General features: G+C 40.3%; 1 protein-coding gene across 1 annotated transcript in view; it reads left to right on the forward strand.

The window, feature by feature from the left end:
- Positions 1–17,763, forward strand: part of COL11A1 (collagen type XI alpha 1 chain) — a 143,226-nt gene that overhangs the window by 51,478 nt on the left and 73,985 nt on the right. Inside the window, exons 10-24 of the mRNA XM_059673716.1 lie at positions 132–173; positions 1,350–1,412; positions 2,076–2,150; positions 3,650–3,736; positions 5,510–5,566; positions 9,529–9,582; positions 10,934–10,987; positions 11,110–11,163; positions 11,514–11,567; positions 12,810–12,863; positions 12,980–13,024; positions 14,305–14,358; positions 14,853–14,897; positions 15,156–15,209; positions 15,890–15,934. Of these exons, the coding sequence (XP_059529699.1) occupies positions 132–173; positions 1,350–1,412; positions 2,076–2,150; positions 3,650–3,736; positions 5,510–5,566; positions 9,529–9,582; positions 10,934–10,987; positions 11,110–11,163; positions 11,514–11,567; positions 12,810–12,863; positions 12,980–13,024; positions 14,305–14,358; positions 14,853–14,897; positions 15,156–15,209; positions 15,890–15,934 (837 nt within the window). The remainder of the gene's footprint in view (positions 1–131; positions 174–1,349; positions 1,413–2,075; positions 2,151–3,649; positions 3,737–5,509; positions 5,567–9,528; positions 9,583–10,933; positions 10,988–11,109; positions 11,164–11,513; positions 11,568–12,809; positions 12,864–12,979; positions 13,025–14,304; positions 14,359–14,852; positions 14,898–15,155; positions 15,210–15,889; positions 15,935–17,763) is intronic.

Here is a 17,763-nt window from a genome sequence, read left to right on the forward strand (position 1 = left end):
AAGTGTTTGTGATTGGTTTTATGTGGTAGGAATGGAGAATTCACTTTTTAAAATGCTTCCTTAGAGTCAGGCAGGTAAAAGGTGAGTGGTTACACTTTCCTTGGAAAAAAGCCTGTTTTTCCTTATTCTAGGGAATGCTGATCGAAGGACCACCAGGGCCAGCCGGACCTGCGGTATGGAAATGTTTTACGATTATTTTTGTCTTGATTTTTTTAAATAATCAGATATAAGATTTCTGTTACATTATTGAATTGATATATTTCAGACTAATTTGAGTATTATAGAGGCGGATATTTGTTCAGTGGACCTGGGCCTTGAATTGCTTTCTGATTTGGCTATCCAAATGATACTCTTTTTAAAAAACATACACACACCTCTATTGTTGAAAGTATTACAGGTGTCCCCCTTTCTCTAGGGTGGTAGAGCCCATCCTCACCCCCCCCCTCCTGCCCCAGGCCTCTAACACCCTATCCTCTGTGTCCATGGGTTGTGCATATATGCATAGTTCTTTGGTTGATCTTTTCCCACCCACCACCCACCCCGGCTTCCCGCTGAGATTCTTTTGAGAGCAGTGGAAATATATTTTGTTTTAAATATTTTTGTTGCTTAAATATCTCCGCATCTAACCTCATTTTCAACCTCTACCTGAAAGTTATGCAAGTAAAAGAAAAGCCGTGGCTATTTTTATGGAAAAGGTGTAGACATATCTCCGTGAATGGGGCCCAGGATTCTAAGAGGTTGTGGCTGCCTTGTCTGTGTTTCTGAATGGAGTGACTCTCAGCTCCTTTTGTCCTTTCCCTGTGAGGCTGACATCACTGCTTGGGTCTTTATTCGCAGGTAGTTGTACTGATCTGACTTTGTTATGACAACCTCTGTCTTTTGTGGGATTAATTGAAATCTCATCATCTGAAATAAGTATGTGATACTGGTGCCTTTAAATACTTTTACCCATAAAAGAAAATATAAGACTGCCTCCAGGCTAAATGATGTTACATTTCCACACGACTCTCACGTTTTTGAGGTCTAATCCTGGGAGTCTACCATTCCTTCCGTAAGACCCGGGACCAACATCTACCTCAGGGACTTGACCTTGGGGAGTTCTTCCCTGTGTTTCCCTGGTCCATCTGCCTCCATTGGGAGAGCAGCTTCATAGAGGGAGAGTCCAGATAGCCACAAAGTGGTCCCTATATGTTGTCTGTTCATAGGAAGATAAATAGGGCAATTGTTTGAGAGATAGTTGTATATTCATGAAAGATAAATGAGCTCTTCTTTGATGTTGGTCGGATGAATTTGCCTGCATCCTAATGAGAGCAGGAATCTGACTCAGATGCTGGTTTGTTTCTCTGTAGGGTCTTATGGGCCCTCCAGGTCTACAAGGCCCGTCTGGACCCCCCGGCGACCCTGGCGATAGGGTAAGTGAAGGGGCTCCTCAGAACTAAAGGATATAACGTAGATTAAAAATCAAAATACATTCCACAAGCTTAACATGTTATTCGTCTCACTGTGGTGGGGGTGGTGTTTATACATTTAATGTTGTGCAACATTTGTCTTAACTTTTCTAGCTATAATTTTAAAAGTGAGGGTAGAGAATGTGCATGTTATCTATGTGATAACTAGTGAGAAAACTTATGGTCAATTTCCATGTTGACATGAACCTGTTACTTTAGATTCAGTTCTTCAATTTGAATTCAGACAAAATGTCCAGGAACTGCAGTGGGTGTTTAGTTGACGGCTGGTAGAGTCTGAGCTAATAATGAGCATCACATCAGGGTCACATGGTGAAACTGAACTTTTATGTTAGTCTCCTCAAACTCTTCATGTGAAATCCCATCCCTCTGCTTTTGGGGTTTTTTGACCATCTTTGTGTAGCCTATAAGTTTGCACATTATGAAAATAATGCTAACTAGTATAATGAATACAGTTCTTCCTCGGTAGGCTTACTAAAAGGAGATTAACCAAGGAGGAAAAGACAAATGCCAATGAGATCATGTAGACTTACGAAAAGTTATTCAGTTTCTAATAAATGTGATTATTTCATTCATTTATTAATTTTGAGGATTTTCTTTACTTTCTAGGGTCCCCCAGGACGTCCTGGCTTACCAGGAGCTGATGGCCTACCAGGTCCTCCTGGTACCATGTTGATGTTGCCGGTATGTTATTTCTTGTAGCTCTAAAGAAGACTTAACATTTGTCATCTTGTTTGTGAAAAATATTGTTGGACCATGTTACAGAGCGGTCCACTAAAATCATCCTATAAGGTAGAAAATCAAGCAGCCTGTGGAAATTATGGGAAATTTTACTGAAAATAACATCTAGTAAATATTAATCTCTACCTTAGAATTAAGGTTTCAGAATTTGATTACACTTTTGACAACAAAGCATAGAGTTTTTTTCTTAATATTCCCAATTGTGCTTTATCCTGGTTGTATGATTAATCTGTATTTCATGTGTCAACATAATATTAATATACTGTTTTTCACCATATAAACAATAGTTGATACTTTTATTTTTTATTTATTTACTTATTTTTTAAATATATTTTATTGATTTTTTACAGAGAGGAAGGGAGAGAGATAGACAGTTAGAAACATCGATGAGAGAGAAACATCGATCAGCTGCCTCCTGCACATCCCCCACCAGGGATGTGTCCGCAAGCCAGGCACATGCCCCTGACCGGAATCGAACCTGGGACCTTTCAGTCCGCAGGCCGACGCTCTATCCACTGAGCCAAACAGGTTCCGGCTAGTTGATACTTTTAAAAAGAGCTATCTCTCTAGTGTCATTCATTGCTCAAAAGTTATTTGCTTTACCATGAGGTTCCTTTTAATGCTGCCCTACTTCTCTGGGGAAAATGATTTATTTATGTAAAGGCAATAAAATAGCAAGTAATAATTACGTAGTGAGAAACTGACTCATGCTGCATTGTAAGCTAAAATTTAAAAGAAGCTTTAGAATTTTATGGAGGGATATAAGTAGGATCGGTTTTTAGTAAAGAAAAGGTAAACAAAATAAATATATCTCAAGTTCGCTGTGTTCACAGTGATTCCAGTTTTACTCGATGAAATAGCAATGGCCCTGTGACCACCTCTGACTTGGTGCATTTGGAATTTTTACAAATGGATGGATAATATGGGTACATATGTGCACATGAAAAACACATGATAGAGTTTTCAGAAAGGATGTAACTGAGCAGTGGGAAAAAGCCTCTAGTCCAGTGGTTCTCAACCTTCTGGCCTTTTAAATACAGTTCCTCATGTTGTGACCCAACCATAACATTATTTTCGTTGCTACTTCATAACTGTAATGTTGCTACTGTTATGAATCATAATGTAAATATCTGATATGCAGGCTGGTCTTAGGCGACCCCTGTGAAAGGGTCGTTCCACCGCCAAAGGGGTCGCGACCCACAGGTTGAGAACCACTGCTCTAGTCCCTTCTACGAGCGGTAGAACATGGTCTAGAGACCTTGCCTAACGGGCAGAAGGAGACTTCCTAAGAAAATAAGAAGTCTCGGCATCATGATTCATGATGGCGTGACCTTGGACTTGTGTGAAATCCCACTCTTTTGAGTGAGCGGCTGTGGTCTAGTGAGTAAGGCACCTCCTTGGCAAAGGCTGATGCTGAGTTTCTCTGTGTGGCCTTTGCTCAGTTTCGCTACGGCGGCGGCGATGGCTCCAAAGGACCAGTGGTCTCTGCTCAGGAAGCGCAGGCCCAGGCGATCCTGCAGCAGGCTCGGGTAAGAAGCGTCAAGGCGCATGCCCTCACCCGACTATGCTAGATTGTGCGCACGCGTGAGTGAGTGTGAGTCTGTGTGTGTGCATCTGGGGGGTGCCACTATTTTGAACAAAATACTGTTGAGTAGAATATTAAATATAGATGGGGAAATGCTAAGATTGTATCTGTTGTCCAGCAGGATTTTTTCCCTAATTGAGTATTCAATGACTGGCCCTTGCACTATTGCCATCGATAACTCTGGTGATAGCACCCACACCGTAACACACACGTTTTTAATTTGCTTTGAAGACACTGGTGGGCTTAGACCCAGCACTCTCTGCCTTTCACATCCACTTCTTCCTACAATGGCAATAATTAGGTTTATTGCAATTAAATTATACATAAGTAAATCAAAGAAGGGATTGGGAAAGAGTTGAAAGTCATATAATGTTTTTATTCATAGTATAGTTTTTTTTAAAGAAGAAAGGAAATAAAGGCCTAAATTGGTGTAGTTCTGGGTACCCACCTGCTCAGTGATGTAAATCACTATGGGATATCATTGTTTATCATCATAAATCTGAGTGTATAAAATATCTGAAAACATAAGTTTAAATTCATTACCAATATTTGTTTACACATTTACCAGTCTGTTCACCTAGAAATATGCCATTCTGTGGTGACATCATGTATAAAGATAATGAAAAATTTAAATATCTGTTTACTAGACCTTACCATAAACAAATACAAAAATATTGAAAATAATTTGTCAATGATCCCTACAATTTATCTTGTAAATTGTATTACTTTTACAAATTTAAGGTAATTATTTGAGCTTAAATACTTTACGAGGCCACTGAATTCCTCATTTTATTAGTCCTTGCAACCTACTTGGAAATAGGTAGCAAGCGTTATAATTCCAATTTTTCAGATATTTAATCTCAAGGATTAAGAAGTGTATTGTCAAAAATCTCATGGTGAGTCAGTAGCGAAACTTTGGAGATCCTACCGTTTTCATCTTGTGCACTTTTCTAATACAATTTTACATATTATTTCTATTACTGAATTGTTTTTGATATCTGTTTGGATAATCAAGTATTCACCTTTGGAATCACTAATATTCAAAACTTGCACACCATACTAATTTAACATCTATCAGATATTTATTCTTTGTACTCTACTTGTTCCAGCTTTTCAAGTATGCTAATTTCACATTTCTAATTTTCAGTGTCAGTAATGCATGCCTATGATTTCACAGAATAAATGTATTTTTCTATATAACATTAAATTTGAGATTTGTCAAAAAAAAGTGTATCGCCATACTCTTTTGATCAATTTTGCATTTTGTCACCTGGCTTTCATTGTCATAGTCTTTCCTAAAATAATGGCTAGAAAATATTTACTTAGAGCACCTAAAAGTATTTTCAACGAGTACTGAACATATATATACATTTAAGAGAAGTTTATACATTATTCTAAAGTACACTTCTCAGAGTAGAAAACTATATCAGATGTTAGATTTCTTATTCTAAGATCTATTTTAACCTTTTTTATTGAATAAATCTTAGTAGCATGTGATACAAGATTGTATATGCTCCAAAGGTTTAAAAAATGTCTGATACTTACTTAGGCCATCTAGAAACTAGCGATTCTTCAGTAACCAGGCCTCTTCCTAGCATGGAGCTGTCATGCCTGTGTTGGTCATCTTTCACATGAGGTTGCTTGTGCCAATGAATATTGTGGTTGAACACGGGAGTCCAGTAGGACATTCCTAATGTTGATATATTTTATTTTGTAGATTGCGCTGAGGGGTCCCCCTGGCCCAATGGGTCTAACCGGAAGACCAGGTCCTGTGGTAGGTTCCCCAACAAGATGATGTGTGTTTAAATCCCTAAAATAGCAGTTCCGTGGGCAGCTTTGTCCACGCAGTGTTCATACCTCTGGCTGGTGAAACTAGGGTGTATATATACCAACTCATGCTTAATTTTCTTTCCATTTAAAAAATCTGTTAGAATGGAGTCCTCAGTAAATTTTGATGAAAATGAATTTTTTTTTGTTTCAGTGAAAAGTTTTCAAATCAAGTAAATACCATGAAAAATATAGTCACATATTCTAATGCTAATTTTTATACATATAAATATAATATATTATTCAGAGTTACTAAAATTCAATTTTACATTAAATTCTTGAGACTTGATTTTATGCTAAACAGAATTTTCCGTAATAAAAGAAAAAGTATTTGAGGCCAGTGAAAATTATTCCATCATATTAGGAGCAAACAGGAGACCTGGCTTACACTCAGACTGCCTGCAGTATTCCACACAGTGATCCAGACACTGGAGAAATTATTTGTCTTTTAGAGACTCTTGGAAAATAAGCGTTTGATTTTCCTTACTAGCTTGCTAATATATTACGAATATTTTTAAAAGTATCTTCAAATCTTATGAAACCTACTAAGCAGTAAGCATTGTAGCAATCCACAGAATGCAGATTTTTTTTCAAACCATATTGTCTTTTTTAGAAAAAAAGAACACTGTAGGATTGCAACCCAAGTTCTCATTGATTTTAGAATTAATGGAATAAATCATTTCTATTTTAAATACTTGTTTTTCAATATAAAAAGTCATGTAGACTCTGCTTTTTATGATTTTATATGCTTTCAATATGCTTTATTGAAATAGGTATTTATAGAAATTATAGACCTGAAAATGAAAATCTTATCTTGGATTTACTTAGTGGACACATAGCAAAACTATTTTATTCAAGCTTAATCAAGTACACAATCTTCTGTTTAATATCTTTTACTCTTATTAGGATGAGAGTAAGAGATTTACTATTGTATTTTATCGAAGCGTCTGTTATGTAGTTTTACATGTACTTACAGTTCTCTTAATTCAATCTTGAAATTCCATAACATTGCATATATTTTGAAGGGCTTTACGCTCAATCATATGCGCTCATGTGGAATATACGTGCTGACAATATGTCCCACAGAATGTAAATTATACATAGTTCTATGTGCATTATTAAGTGTTATCACGTATTTTTACTGTTCTGCCTCTCACAGTATGCTAATTTCACATGGAAGATTCCATGCTACTTAACAAGGGAAGAAATAGTGTTAATATTTAATGGCTACTTAGTGATAACTCCCGTTTACCTGCTGAGGGAACATCAGAAGCAAGTTAGTGCTTTGCAGATTTGGGCGCAGAAGGGTTACCTGTATATTTCATTAACAATAAATGCTCTTGAACCCTGAACTTGAGACTCTGATGATACAGGTTCAGGGTCGGAAGCGGCAAACTATAATTTTAAAGAGTTCACCGGCTTGATTCCTATAGTCAGGAATGTTTGGAAAACACTGACATGTATTACTTTAAAAATATTAGTCTAGGTAGGACCTCTAACACTGTCTTTTCCAAAATAATTTTCCTACTTATCATCCAGACAAACACAAGCCTAGTGGATTTGTAGCGGGTAAGGGCGGTGGGGAGCAGAACCAGTAAAAGCAGAGAAAATTGGCACCTCCTCTTTCACCAAACAGTCATTAAGGGTCACATCACATGGGCAGAAAGAAAAGATTGACTACCGTGTGCGCATTCTCAGTGTTACATCCAAGATGAATGAATTTTACTACTTAAGTTTTTGTTATGGGAAGTATCAGGTTCCTTAAATATTAAAGGTAAGTATTGAGAGAAAAAAAGTCACATTGCTTCTTTTTACCATTTTCTCTATTATCCTTCACTCCAAAACATCCAATTATTACAGACTTTCAAATATCTGTTAACGCTAGAGTCCAAAATATTTTATACATTAAGAATTTAAAAAGAAATAGAGACTACGTCAACATTTTAAGACAAATATGTACTTTCTTCCCAACAGACAAATGGGAGCTTAGTTTATAAAATATACAGGAAACGTAGAAAATGTCTTTTTCCCCCTGTCCTGTTACTCTCAATTATTGCATGACAATTTTTAGAATAAGTGTTTGGGCAAAGTAATTATAATCTGTTGAGTAAGTAGTGCTTATATAACAGAGGACATAATGCAGCAAATTAATTAAAATAAATCGAGTGCCCTAGCATTCAATTAAGTGATTAATAATAAGATTTATTGTAGAGTCCAGTTTTTCTCTGGAAGACATTTGGTTGTAGGAATTCTTAATTAGAAATTTGAAAGTCACAATTCTTGTCACTTTCAAGGTTAGAATATTCCTGTTTCTGTCTTGCCCTATTTCTCAGGAGTCCTATGAGTAGTTATTTCACGTTGGAGCCACCAGGAGGCGCTAGAAAGCTAACACTTTCAGACAGCAGCATTTTAATTTTTCCTACTTTGATTCAATGCACTATTAATGGCATAGGAATTTGATTTAAATGAACCCTTCACTTCTTAGACACACAAAGTATATTTGTGTGGCATGAAGAAACTATTACCACCAGGTTCAGTTGTAATGTTCTAAACCTTCCTAGGGTTAGCTTAACCAGCTAGTCTTTATTGTTTATTTTATTTGTTATTGATGTGACCTTGACACACCAGGATTGAAGCAAAACCACAGAGCATGCTGCAGTTTCACCCAAAAGTGGTGGTTTTACTTTTCCCTTTCTTTTTTTTAAAGATATTTTTATCAATTTCAGAGAAGAAGGAAGAGATAGAAACATCAATGATGAGAGAGAATCATTGATTGGCTGCTTCCTGCACACCCCACACTGGGGATGGATCGAGGCCACAACTGGGGCACGTGCCCTGACCGGGAATCGAACCCTGACCTCCTGGTTCGTAGGTCGGTGCTCAGCCCCTGAGCCACGCCGACTGGGCAACTTTACCATTTCTTTTCTTTTTTTTTTAAAAAAAATATATATTTTATTGATTTTTTACAGACAGGAAGGGAGAGAGACAGAGAGCTAGAAACATCGATGAGAGAGAAACATCGATCAGCTGCCTCCTGCACATCTCCCATTGAGGATGTGTCCGCAACCCAGGTACATGCCCTTGACCGGAATCGAACCCGGGACCCTTCAGTCCGCAGGCCGACGCTCCATCCACTGAGCCACACTGGCTGGGCTACTTTACATTTCTTGGTGGCCCAGTGGGTCATTAGCGACAGGCCCAATGAGTGCTTTTAAAAGGAGTACCTAGTATTGATGTCAAAAACTCACAGGACCTTTATAAAATGCTTTTCTATTTTTGCAGTTAACGTGCCAGGCTTTTGTTGCACTTTGTGCATTCTGTACATGTTGGTAAGAGGTGTTTGTCACAAGGACTTGTTCTCGGAGGAAAAGCACAGACCAGTCTGAGAAGAATAGGCACTGGCATTATTCCGGGACAGTTGCGGTGATAGCAGTAGCCTCTGTTCTTGACGTGCTGTTGCTGTAGAATGCAGTGTCTGGTAAACGTCTGAGGGTAAAAGCAAGAGCTGTCTGCCTCGTCCTGGCTGCCTGAGCGCACTCAGCACACACCCGACGCAGTGAGAGCGTGGTGCCCGAAGGGCACATGTAAGTGTGATGATAAGTGACGCCTGTGTGTCATCATCATTGCTCCGATGGTGCACACATTAAGGACAATTTCCCTGTGATTTCACGAAATTGGCTTCTGTGTAGTTATGCCTAAAATAGGCTTTTCAATGGAGCTCACCCTGGAATACAGTCTGAGAGGAGATGCATTTCAAAGGACTTGGAAATGTTATCCTATTAATACAATCACACTAATTGGATGAAGTACATTTTGAGTAATGTTTAGTCATCTCAGGTGACAATGGTGGGAGAAGAGTGGGTAGGGAATTGCCCAGTTAAATGACCGCATCCTCACTTTTCTCTCCAGGGGGGGCCTGGTTCATCGGGGGCCAAAGGGGAGAGTGGTGACCCAGGTCCTCAGGTAAAAACAATTTATGTCACTTCTTTCATTTTTGCCTTTTGTTGTTGTTGTCAAATAGGATAATGGGAGTGTCTGCCACTTGTTTTATGAGGAAAGAAATTACTGACACTACCTTGAAGCTCACATCATCTCATTTCACTGAGAAATCCTTAGTGGCCAGTTGACTGCCAATGACTTGATTAATTTGAGCAAATAAGAGATGCACATTCAAATGATCATATTCATTGAAAACAAACAAGATTTGTCCTGCTGTTAATCACCCCTTGCCTGCCAGCTGGGTGCAGACAGGGTAGGGTCCTCTCTCTGCAATGATTTTTTAAAAGCTGCATTCTCTTAACCTCTAAGTATTAGACACCCTTAGCTTTATACTTTTTATAAAGTATCATAAAATTATTTGTCATTTCAAATGTGCTACATTTTCTACCAGATGATATGCATACTGTTTAAATTAACTTTAATTATTTATAGTTAGGTAAATATAAAAGCCTATGTAATATTTATACTGGAACTGCATTTGATCTATGATTAGTTGTGTAATTTTATTTTAAAAAACGTGTGTCGATCTCCACGGGAAACTTCCTATGTAGATACAACATTGCATTGTACTGATTCAGGAGAGAAACACATCGGGCATCTTCAGCCTTCACTCTGCTTGGCATGGCTTGGTGCCAGTCAGTCATTTGCATTAGGGATTGCCAGGCGTCCGCCGGCATTCTATGAATGATTGAAAAAACCTGTGCTAGGCACGGCGCTGAGTTGGAAGAAGATAAAGGAGAAAAAGACAGATTTAGTCCAAAACTGCAACAGTTAACTCAATGGGAGAGTCAACTGTGAAAAATAGGCAATTATAACCCAGAGTGATAAATGAAATAAAAGACTACCTAAGAGAGGAACTGCCAGGAATGAAGGGAAAGTTGTCAGAAACAAAAAAGGAGTGAGATGGATGGGTTAGGGGTGTTTTAAGTCCAGGGAAATACAAAACCCTCAGGTTTTGAGGGGAAAAAAATGAATAAGGATTTTTAAAAAGTTTAAAATATTACTGTGTTCCTTTTGTTTAAATGAAGGTGCATGCTTCTATAAACTTAATAATATAATATGACTCTTTTCTGCAAGAAGTCATTTAGAAAAATTGATTCACTTGTCTTTTAGTTTATCTGGACTTTTGCATAAGAACTGATTTTCTTGTGTTAAACCGATTAAGACATAAAATAAAGAGAAAAAGGTATCAATTCAGAAAATGATGAAGGTAAAGCTAATTGGGTATAAACTCCTAAAACCATGTCTGTCAATGTGATTGAGTGTATTGGTCAGGAATGTTAGAAAATGAGTTAATTGCGATGTTTTGGTACAGGGCCCTCGCGGTGTCCAAGGGCCGCCTGGTCCGACGGGGAAGCCTGGCAAAAGGGTAAGGCTGGCGTCCGTGGGTATTTTGAGGGATTCTGAAGCCATCGGCTCTGTTGTCGTACTGTCCTCGGTGCTCGTCGGAAAATACTAGCTTTTGTTTAACCATGTTCTTGGCGTTGTCAGGGCCGTCCGGGTGCTGACGGAGGAAGAGGAATGCCAGGAGAGCCGGGGTCAAAGGTCAGGAGCCCAGCTGTTCATATATTCAGATCCTGTATGTCAGTGCAAGCCCTCAGAATTTGGTGTTTTAAAGTATCTTTCTTGATATAAAAGATTATGTCACAGTGAAATAATCCCACAGAATGAAACTGAAAATGTGATGATGGTGGTGGTGGTGGTGGTGGTGGTGGTGGTGGTGGTGGTGGTGGTGATGGTGGTGGTGGTGGTGGTGGTGGTGGTGATGGTGATGGTGATGGTGATGGTGATGATAGTGATGATGAAGATTGTAGTGCTGATGATGTTAGATGATGATGGTGATGATGATGAAGGTGATGATGATGATAATGTTGTTGATGATGATGATTTTATAGGGGGATCGAGGATTTGATGGACTTCCAGGTCTGCCAGGTGACAAAGGTCATAGGGTAAGATATACCGTTCTGTTACTATTTATATAGAGATAATACAAGAATATTAGGAAATACTTTAGAATTGATAAACTCTAGGAAATTAGAAGAAAATTTAATATTTGTAAATCCAGTTAGTAAGTCACGACACCTACTTGATACTTAAAGAAAGATAGGTAGAATTACACCTGCAGTATTAATATAAGGTCTTTGTTTTTAGATTTTAAAATACTCATTTTATATAAACATAAGCTGAGACGGAATTTTTATTTACATGTATGTAGAAAATATAATTATAGAAGAATAATTTAGGGATTTAATTTTACCTTCCATTTTTCTTATAATTGCCTTAATCTTTCTTTTAGCCTTACATTTTCCACTTGTAGAAATATACTCAAAAGAAGACATTGTGGGCAATCTGTTATTAGTATAACAATATACTGGACACTCTTTTATTACACTAAATGAGAGGCTTCTGGCAGACAGAGGCACCACAGCTATTTCTTTGCTGTAATATAACCTTGCACTCCAACGCAGGGGCTTACCACTGGGTAGGGCTAAATAAACACCATTGTGAACAGCAATCCAGGAGGTATTTTTAGTGGGATATTAAGCAGTCAGTCTCAAAAAAAGAATCAGTTTTGGATCTTTACATTTTTCTTTTCTAGAAGTTAAGAATGAAGGTAGCATAACCTTTAGGTAAATTGGAGAATATATTTTAAAAAGAAAGAAGGAAATAAAGAAAGAAAAGAGGAAGGAAGAAAGGAAGGAAGGAAGGTTGTCTAGCAAGATAATGTATGCATACCACATGTCAAGAGAAATACATAGTTTTGCTTTAAAAAAAAATCCCAAATTCCTTTAGTATTCTAGAGTTGTGCTGATTTAATATGAATTGTTTTAGAAGCAGAAAAATTTTAAAGGAAATTAAAATCACCAAAGTGTATCCATGTTTGAAATAATTTTCAGCAAAATAATATTTTAACGCTTTTCCTTATAATAATTCCACATCTGGAAATTATTTTGAGGGTTTAATTTAAACCTTTTTGTTTTGAAAACCAAGGGACTATTTCCCTAGCATACTAAAGCGACACCAGTTCATGTGAAGTGATGGTTTGCCTGTGAGGTGCTCTGAGGAGGGCACTGCAGCGAAGGCCCCTGCCGAAGGCTCTGTTCCGTCCCGTCGGTAGGAGAGCTGCAGAACAGACCCCTAAACCGTCTACTTTATTTCATATTCGAATTGCATTTGTGTTGATTTACTAGGGTGAACGCGGTCCCCAAGGCCCTCCCGGCCCTCCTGGCGAAGACGGAATGAGGGTACATGCAACTTTATTTTTTATGGAAATGTTTACAATTAGACATAAGAGAACAGATCGCGTAGAAATGACACATTGTCTAATGGTGCTTCCCTCCCACTCATTCTGCAATGACAGGGGGAAGACGGAGAAATCGGACCGCGGGGTCTCCCAGGGGAAGCTGTAAGCAACTTGCGTTCTTTGTAAATTACACCCCGTTTTGGAGGGATAGTGAGTGGGGCTGCCCCCGCTAATGTCAATGACTAAGGCTGGTGACTATTAATTACCTAATTAACCAGGTGATTATTATGTAAAATAATTAAAGGATACATTGTGCTTTTCTGTTATCAGTTCTCAGACACTGGAGAGACAAGACATGTAAAATATAACATCTTGTCAGACAAAAACCCTTATCTGGTTTTGGTTGCTGTTTCATTGTTTTGTTTCATTTTTTAAAAAATATCAGTAATAGCTCTGGAATCTATTTGGGCATTTAGGATCAATGAAGCTTATTACCGGAAAAACACTACAACATGAAGTGCTCAGCATGCCAGATAAAAGAACAAAGTATGCTAGAGTCTAGTTTCTTCCACTGAATTTTACGAGTGAAAAAACTGAATTGGGAAGCTTTACCCAACGCTAGTTCATCACAGAACCAGACTGGAGGCAGGCCTACACCCATGAAGGGGATGTCTGTGTAAACCTAAAACGATAATATGACTCTTTCTGTGCAAGGAGCCATTTAGGGGAAAAATGATTCTCGTTTCCTGCTTTATCTGGACTTTTACATAGAAATGATTCGCCACTTATAGCGCCCGTTGGCTCAAAGGCAGGAGAGCTGAGAGAATATGAGAAACAGTGAGCTGTTGTGTTGACTTTTCAAGGGGAGGAAACCCCAACAGATGGAGGAGGGGGAGGGGAGAGGAGGAAAGTTGATTAAGATTAAACAGAAATAATTTTTAAAACATCTCAGGGAAATGGTATCTATCATCTGTGTACATGGTTACCGGAACTTCTTTCCCTCCGGGGATATGCTCTCAGGATGGACTTAACCCCAAAGCAAAACAGATGAGAACCGGGGTCCGGCTCCATGTGGAGCAGAAACACGAGGTTTAATCTGATTCTGTGCCGCCATTGCAGTCAGAAGGGACCCGGCAGTGACATACTTAAAGCATTAAGCTGTTTCTTATTTAAAATATATCCCAAGTGGTTCCCACGGAAATGTACACAAACAAAGGTACGCGGTTTCTGTAGCAAAGACTCACTGCTATCCACTCTGGCTCCTGGGTCAGTATCAGCACTGACCAGGTGTCACGGAAAATGGGCTTAAATGCCACTTTCCGTGAGTTCAGAGACGATGTGCGGTCTCTTTACTCTGAGCATTACATTCAGTGTCTTCCCAGGCGGGGCCTGTTGGGGGCGCATTTCTTAGGAGGATGAGCCTTCCCTTTGTTTCCTTCCAGGGTCCTCGGGGCTTGCTGGGGCCGCGGGGCACGCCAGGACCTGTGGGGCAGCCTGTGAGTATGGCTGCTGTGGTGGGGCTGCCGTGGTGGGGGTGGGGCTGCCACACTGGGCTGCCAGGGAAAGCTCGTGGGGTGTGACATGGGGAGGCCGGGCAGCCTTCGGCAGACAGCTCCCCTGAGCCACCGGCCAGGGCTAGTACAAGAGCTTCCATGTTTGCAGTGTAACCTCAAACCCTTAAATATGAGCAATAACAGCTTGGTGTTCCAAGACCAGCCCCGCTGCTTGTCAGTGTCAGGCAGCTCTTGCTTGTGGTTTATCTCCTGTGATGTTCCTATCAGGTTCCTAGCGCACAGTGGGGGCTGCTGGTGGGTTTCCCCTCTGGGAACAGATGCCCGACAGGTCTCCCCTTCTTCCTCATCCCCATTCCGTCCTGAGCTGATCAGAGCCCCCGGGGCCAAGGGGGTGGGGCCAGGAGGAGGCCAGTCTCTGATGTGCGGGTGGCATCTAAGCTGATGAACATCACACACATTTTGTTCTTTCATTGAAGGGCATCGCAGGTATCGACGGCCCCCAAGGACCGAAGGGCAACATGGTACGTGGAACATGTCCGTGAGTAGCGCATCCCTGCGAAATCCGGGCTCGCAGACTCCTGCTGCGGCCAGATCTGAAATGAAGATTTCTTCCCGCATCCTCTAAGGCCATGAGCTGCCGCGGGCGGCCAGACCTGGCAAGATTTCCCAGACTGTCCACAGGGGGGCTGGATGTGGGGCTATTTTTCAACTGAGAAGAAGGAAAAAAAAAGCTGTGATGCGAAATGGCTGTTACAGTCTCTGCCTATTTTCCTACGCAGGGTCCGCAGGGGGAGCCTGGGCCCCCGGGTCAGCAGGGGAACCCCGGGCCGCAGGTGAGTGAGGGGGCAGCTCCTGAGACTGTGGGGTGAGGGGGTGTCTTTTCGCAGCCACAGAATTTCCACATCCAGCTCAGAACTCCGCAGTGTGAGAGTGGGAAGAGAAGTCCTTTCCCCCTTAAAAAAGAAAAAAGAGCGGAGGGGAGGAGGTGGGCGACTGGGGGGAAAGGGTGAAGGGAGTCAGAGGTGCAGGTGGGCAGCTATAGGACAGTCACAGAGGGGTCAGGTGCAGCCCAGGGGACACCATGGACACACGGTAAGACGATGCTTGTGGCCAGGGGGCCACCTGAATAGCGGGGGGCACTGTAAAGGGTGTGCGATTGTCTGACCACTGCGCTGCACACCTGGGCTGAAGCAAGGTCATACTCAATGTCAACGGTGACCGGAAAAAGTAAGTTAAAAGCAGAAACGTGGAGCAAATGTGCCGAGGCCTCTTTCTTGCAAGAGGAACGTGAGTCATTGGTGCTCGGGGGAGGCCCACAGGTCAGCCACACCTGCGAGAGCCCCAGTGCCCACAGAGTAGCTCAGAGCATTCTGGAACTTTCCGGGGAATGCAGAGGACAGATGCAGATGCTGCTACCTCCCTTCCTGTGGAACAGAGGGCTGATCACTTACTGTTCTACCACGTGTGCTCTTGCGACGTGACCCTGACGCTCGGATGCATTCTCTCCACACAGGGTCTCCCGGGCCCGCAAGGTCCCATCGGCCCTCCGGGGGAAAAAGTGAGTGTCTGTGGGGCTAGTGATGCCTGGCGGGCGGTTTGGGCATCATCCTTACACGGGGGTTATTGATAAGATATCAGGGGCTCAGCCATAAGGAACTGATCTGGGGCTTAACCACGAGGGTACATGCGCCCCCGAACTGAAAGCAGGAAATTTCTGAGGGTTTCCATTTGGGTAGTTTCCAGATGTGACATGCTCAGCTTATTAATTTCTGAACGGCTCTGCTGTGTGTCAGCGTTCTCTCTCTCTCTCTGATTCTCCTTTTCGTTCTCATTATTTAAAGAAGTGTAATTAGGTTTGCTTGTGACAAAGGGTTTGTGGCAAGATCTGATTAAGGGAAAATGGTGAAGTTATCATTGCCACCATTTCTTATATACAAATGACAAATGATCTTGTTAATAACCCAATGCCTGGATCAAAATAAGAATGAATCTTTAATTAAAGTGATGTCTTTTCCTTCTGATCGTCTCTGCTAGATTTCCTAAGTGCTGCTTTCTGTCCCCTGTAGTCACAGCAGTGTCAGCTGCTCTTTCTAATGCCTCCCCCCCTTATATATAGTTTTAATTTCTATGAACATATAATTTAAACATAGCTTTAATGGGAGTATAATTTCATACTATAAAAATGCATTCATTTTAAGTCTACAGTCAATGATTTTTAGTAAATTTACAGTTATGCCACAATCAACTTTTAAATTGGTTTGAGAGAGAGGAAGGGAGGTAGATAGATAGATAGAGAGAGGAACATTGATTTGTTGTCCCACTCATTGATGCGCTCACTGGTTGATTCTTATATGTGCCCTGATCAGGGATGGAACCCACAACCATAGTGTATGGGGACGACACTCTAACCAACTGAGCTACCCGCCAGGGCTAGTACGAGAGTTCGAATATTTGTAGTGTTCCCTTAAATATGTAGCAACAACAAGCATTCGTGCAGTAATGCCCACAGGGTCCTTGCCATACATAGAAGTATTACACCTGTAATAATTAATGGAATAGTCTGCACTAGACCTCTACATATTGTTCTTAAGAAATAAGACCATTGTCATGATAGCAAAAGATAATTTCAGTAACACTCAAAATACTTTCATTGAAAATATAGTGTTTTATAATAGTTCTTACATAATGTTCAATTACTCAGCTAAAAGTGACTTTGCACATTAGTGAAGGGGATTGAAAGTTTCAAAAGAGATGTTATTAACCTTTAGTTATAAAATCAAATTTTTCAAGTTGAAGGTTATCTTTCATCTTTTGTTGTTTGGTAGAGATTTAAGTCAGGTCTTGTAAAACTCTTCACTATCAGTCTATCAAGCATGTCAAACTCGCAGGACTCGGGCTACATGTCTCATTTATTTGGCCCGTGTTAGCCTTTGAGTTTGACATGCTTGGTCTACATGAATACCATGGCTTTCCTAAACACTGCGAATGGAAACACCTCAGCTATGTCTACCACCCAGCATTCCTGCTATATCCTTGTTCTTTAAAAAAAAAAAAAATACCTTTTTATTGATTTGGGAGAGGGAGAGAGAGATGGAAACATCAATGATGAGACAGAATCATTGACCAGCTGTCTCCTGTGAGTCAATAAAGATAAATTTTAAAAATTTTTAAAAATTAAACATTTAGGATCAGTAAGCAGGCCCGAAATTAGCATGTTTCTTTTTACATCTGCTGAGTTTGGTTTTAATGATCTCTATGTACCATTTCTTCTACATCATATGTTCAAAAGTATTTATGTGTGTGTGGCTTATGTATAAAAACCAGTGACTCAAGAATTTTCTCAGTAGTAGATTCCTATGTACAAAGTCAGCCTTTTCCTCATTTTCA

Source organism: Myotis daubentonii, chromosome 18 (assembly GCF_963259705.1).
Source record: "Myotis daubentonii chromosome 18, mMyoDau2.1, whole genome shotgun sequence".
Lineage (NCBI taxonomy): Eukaryota > Metazoa > Chordata > Mammalia > Chiroptera > Vespertilionidae > Myotis > Myotis daubentonii.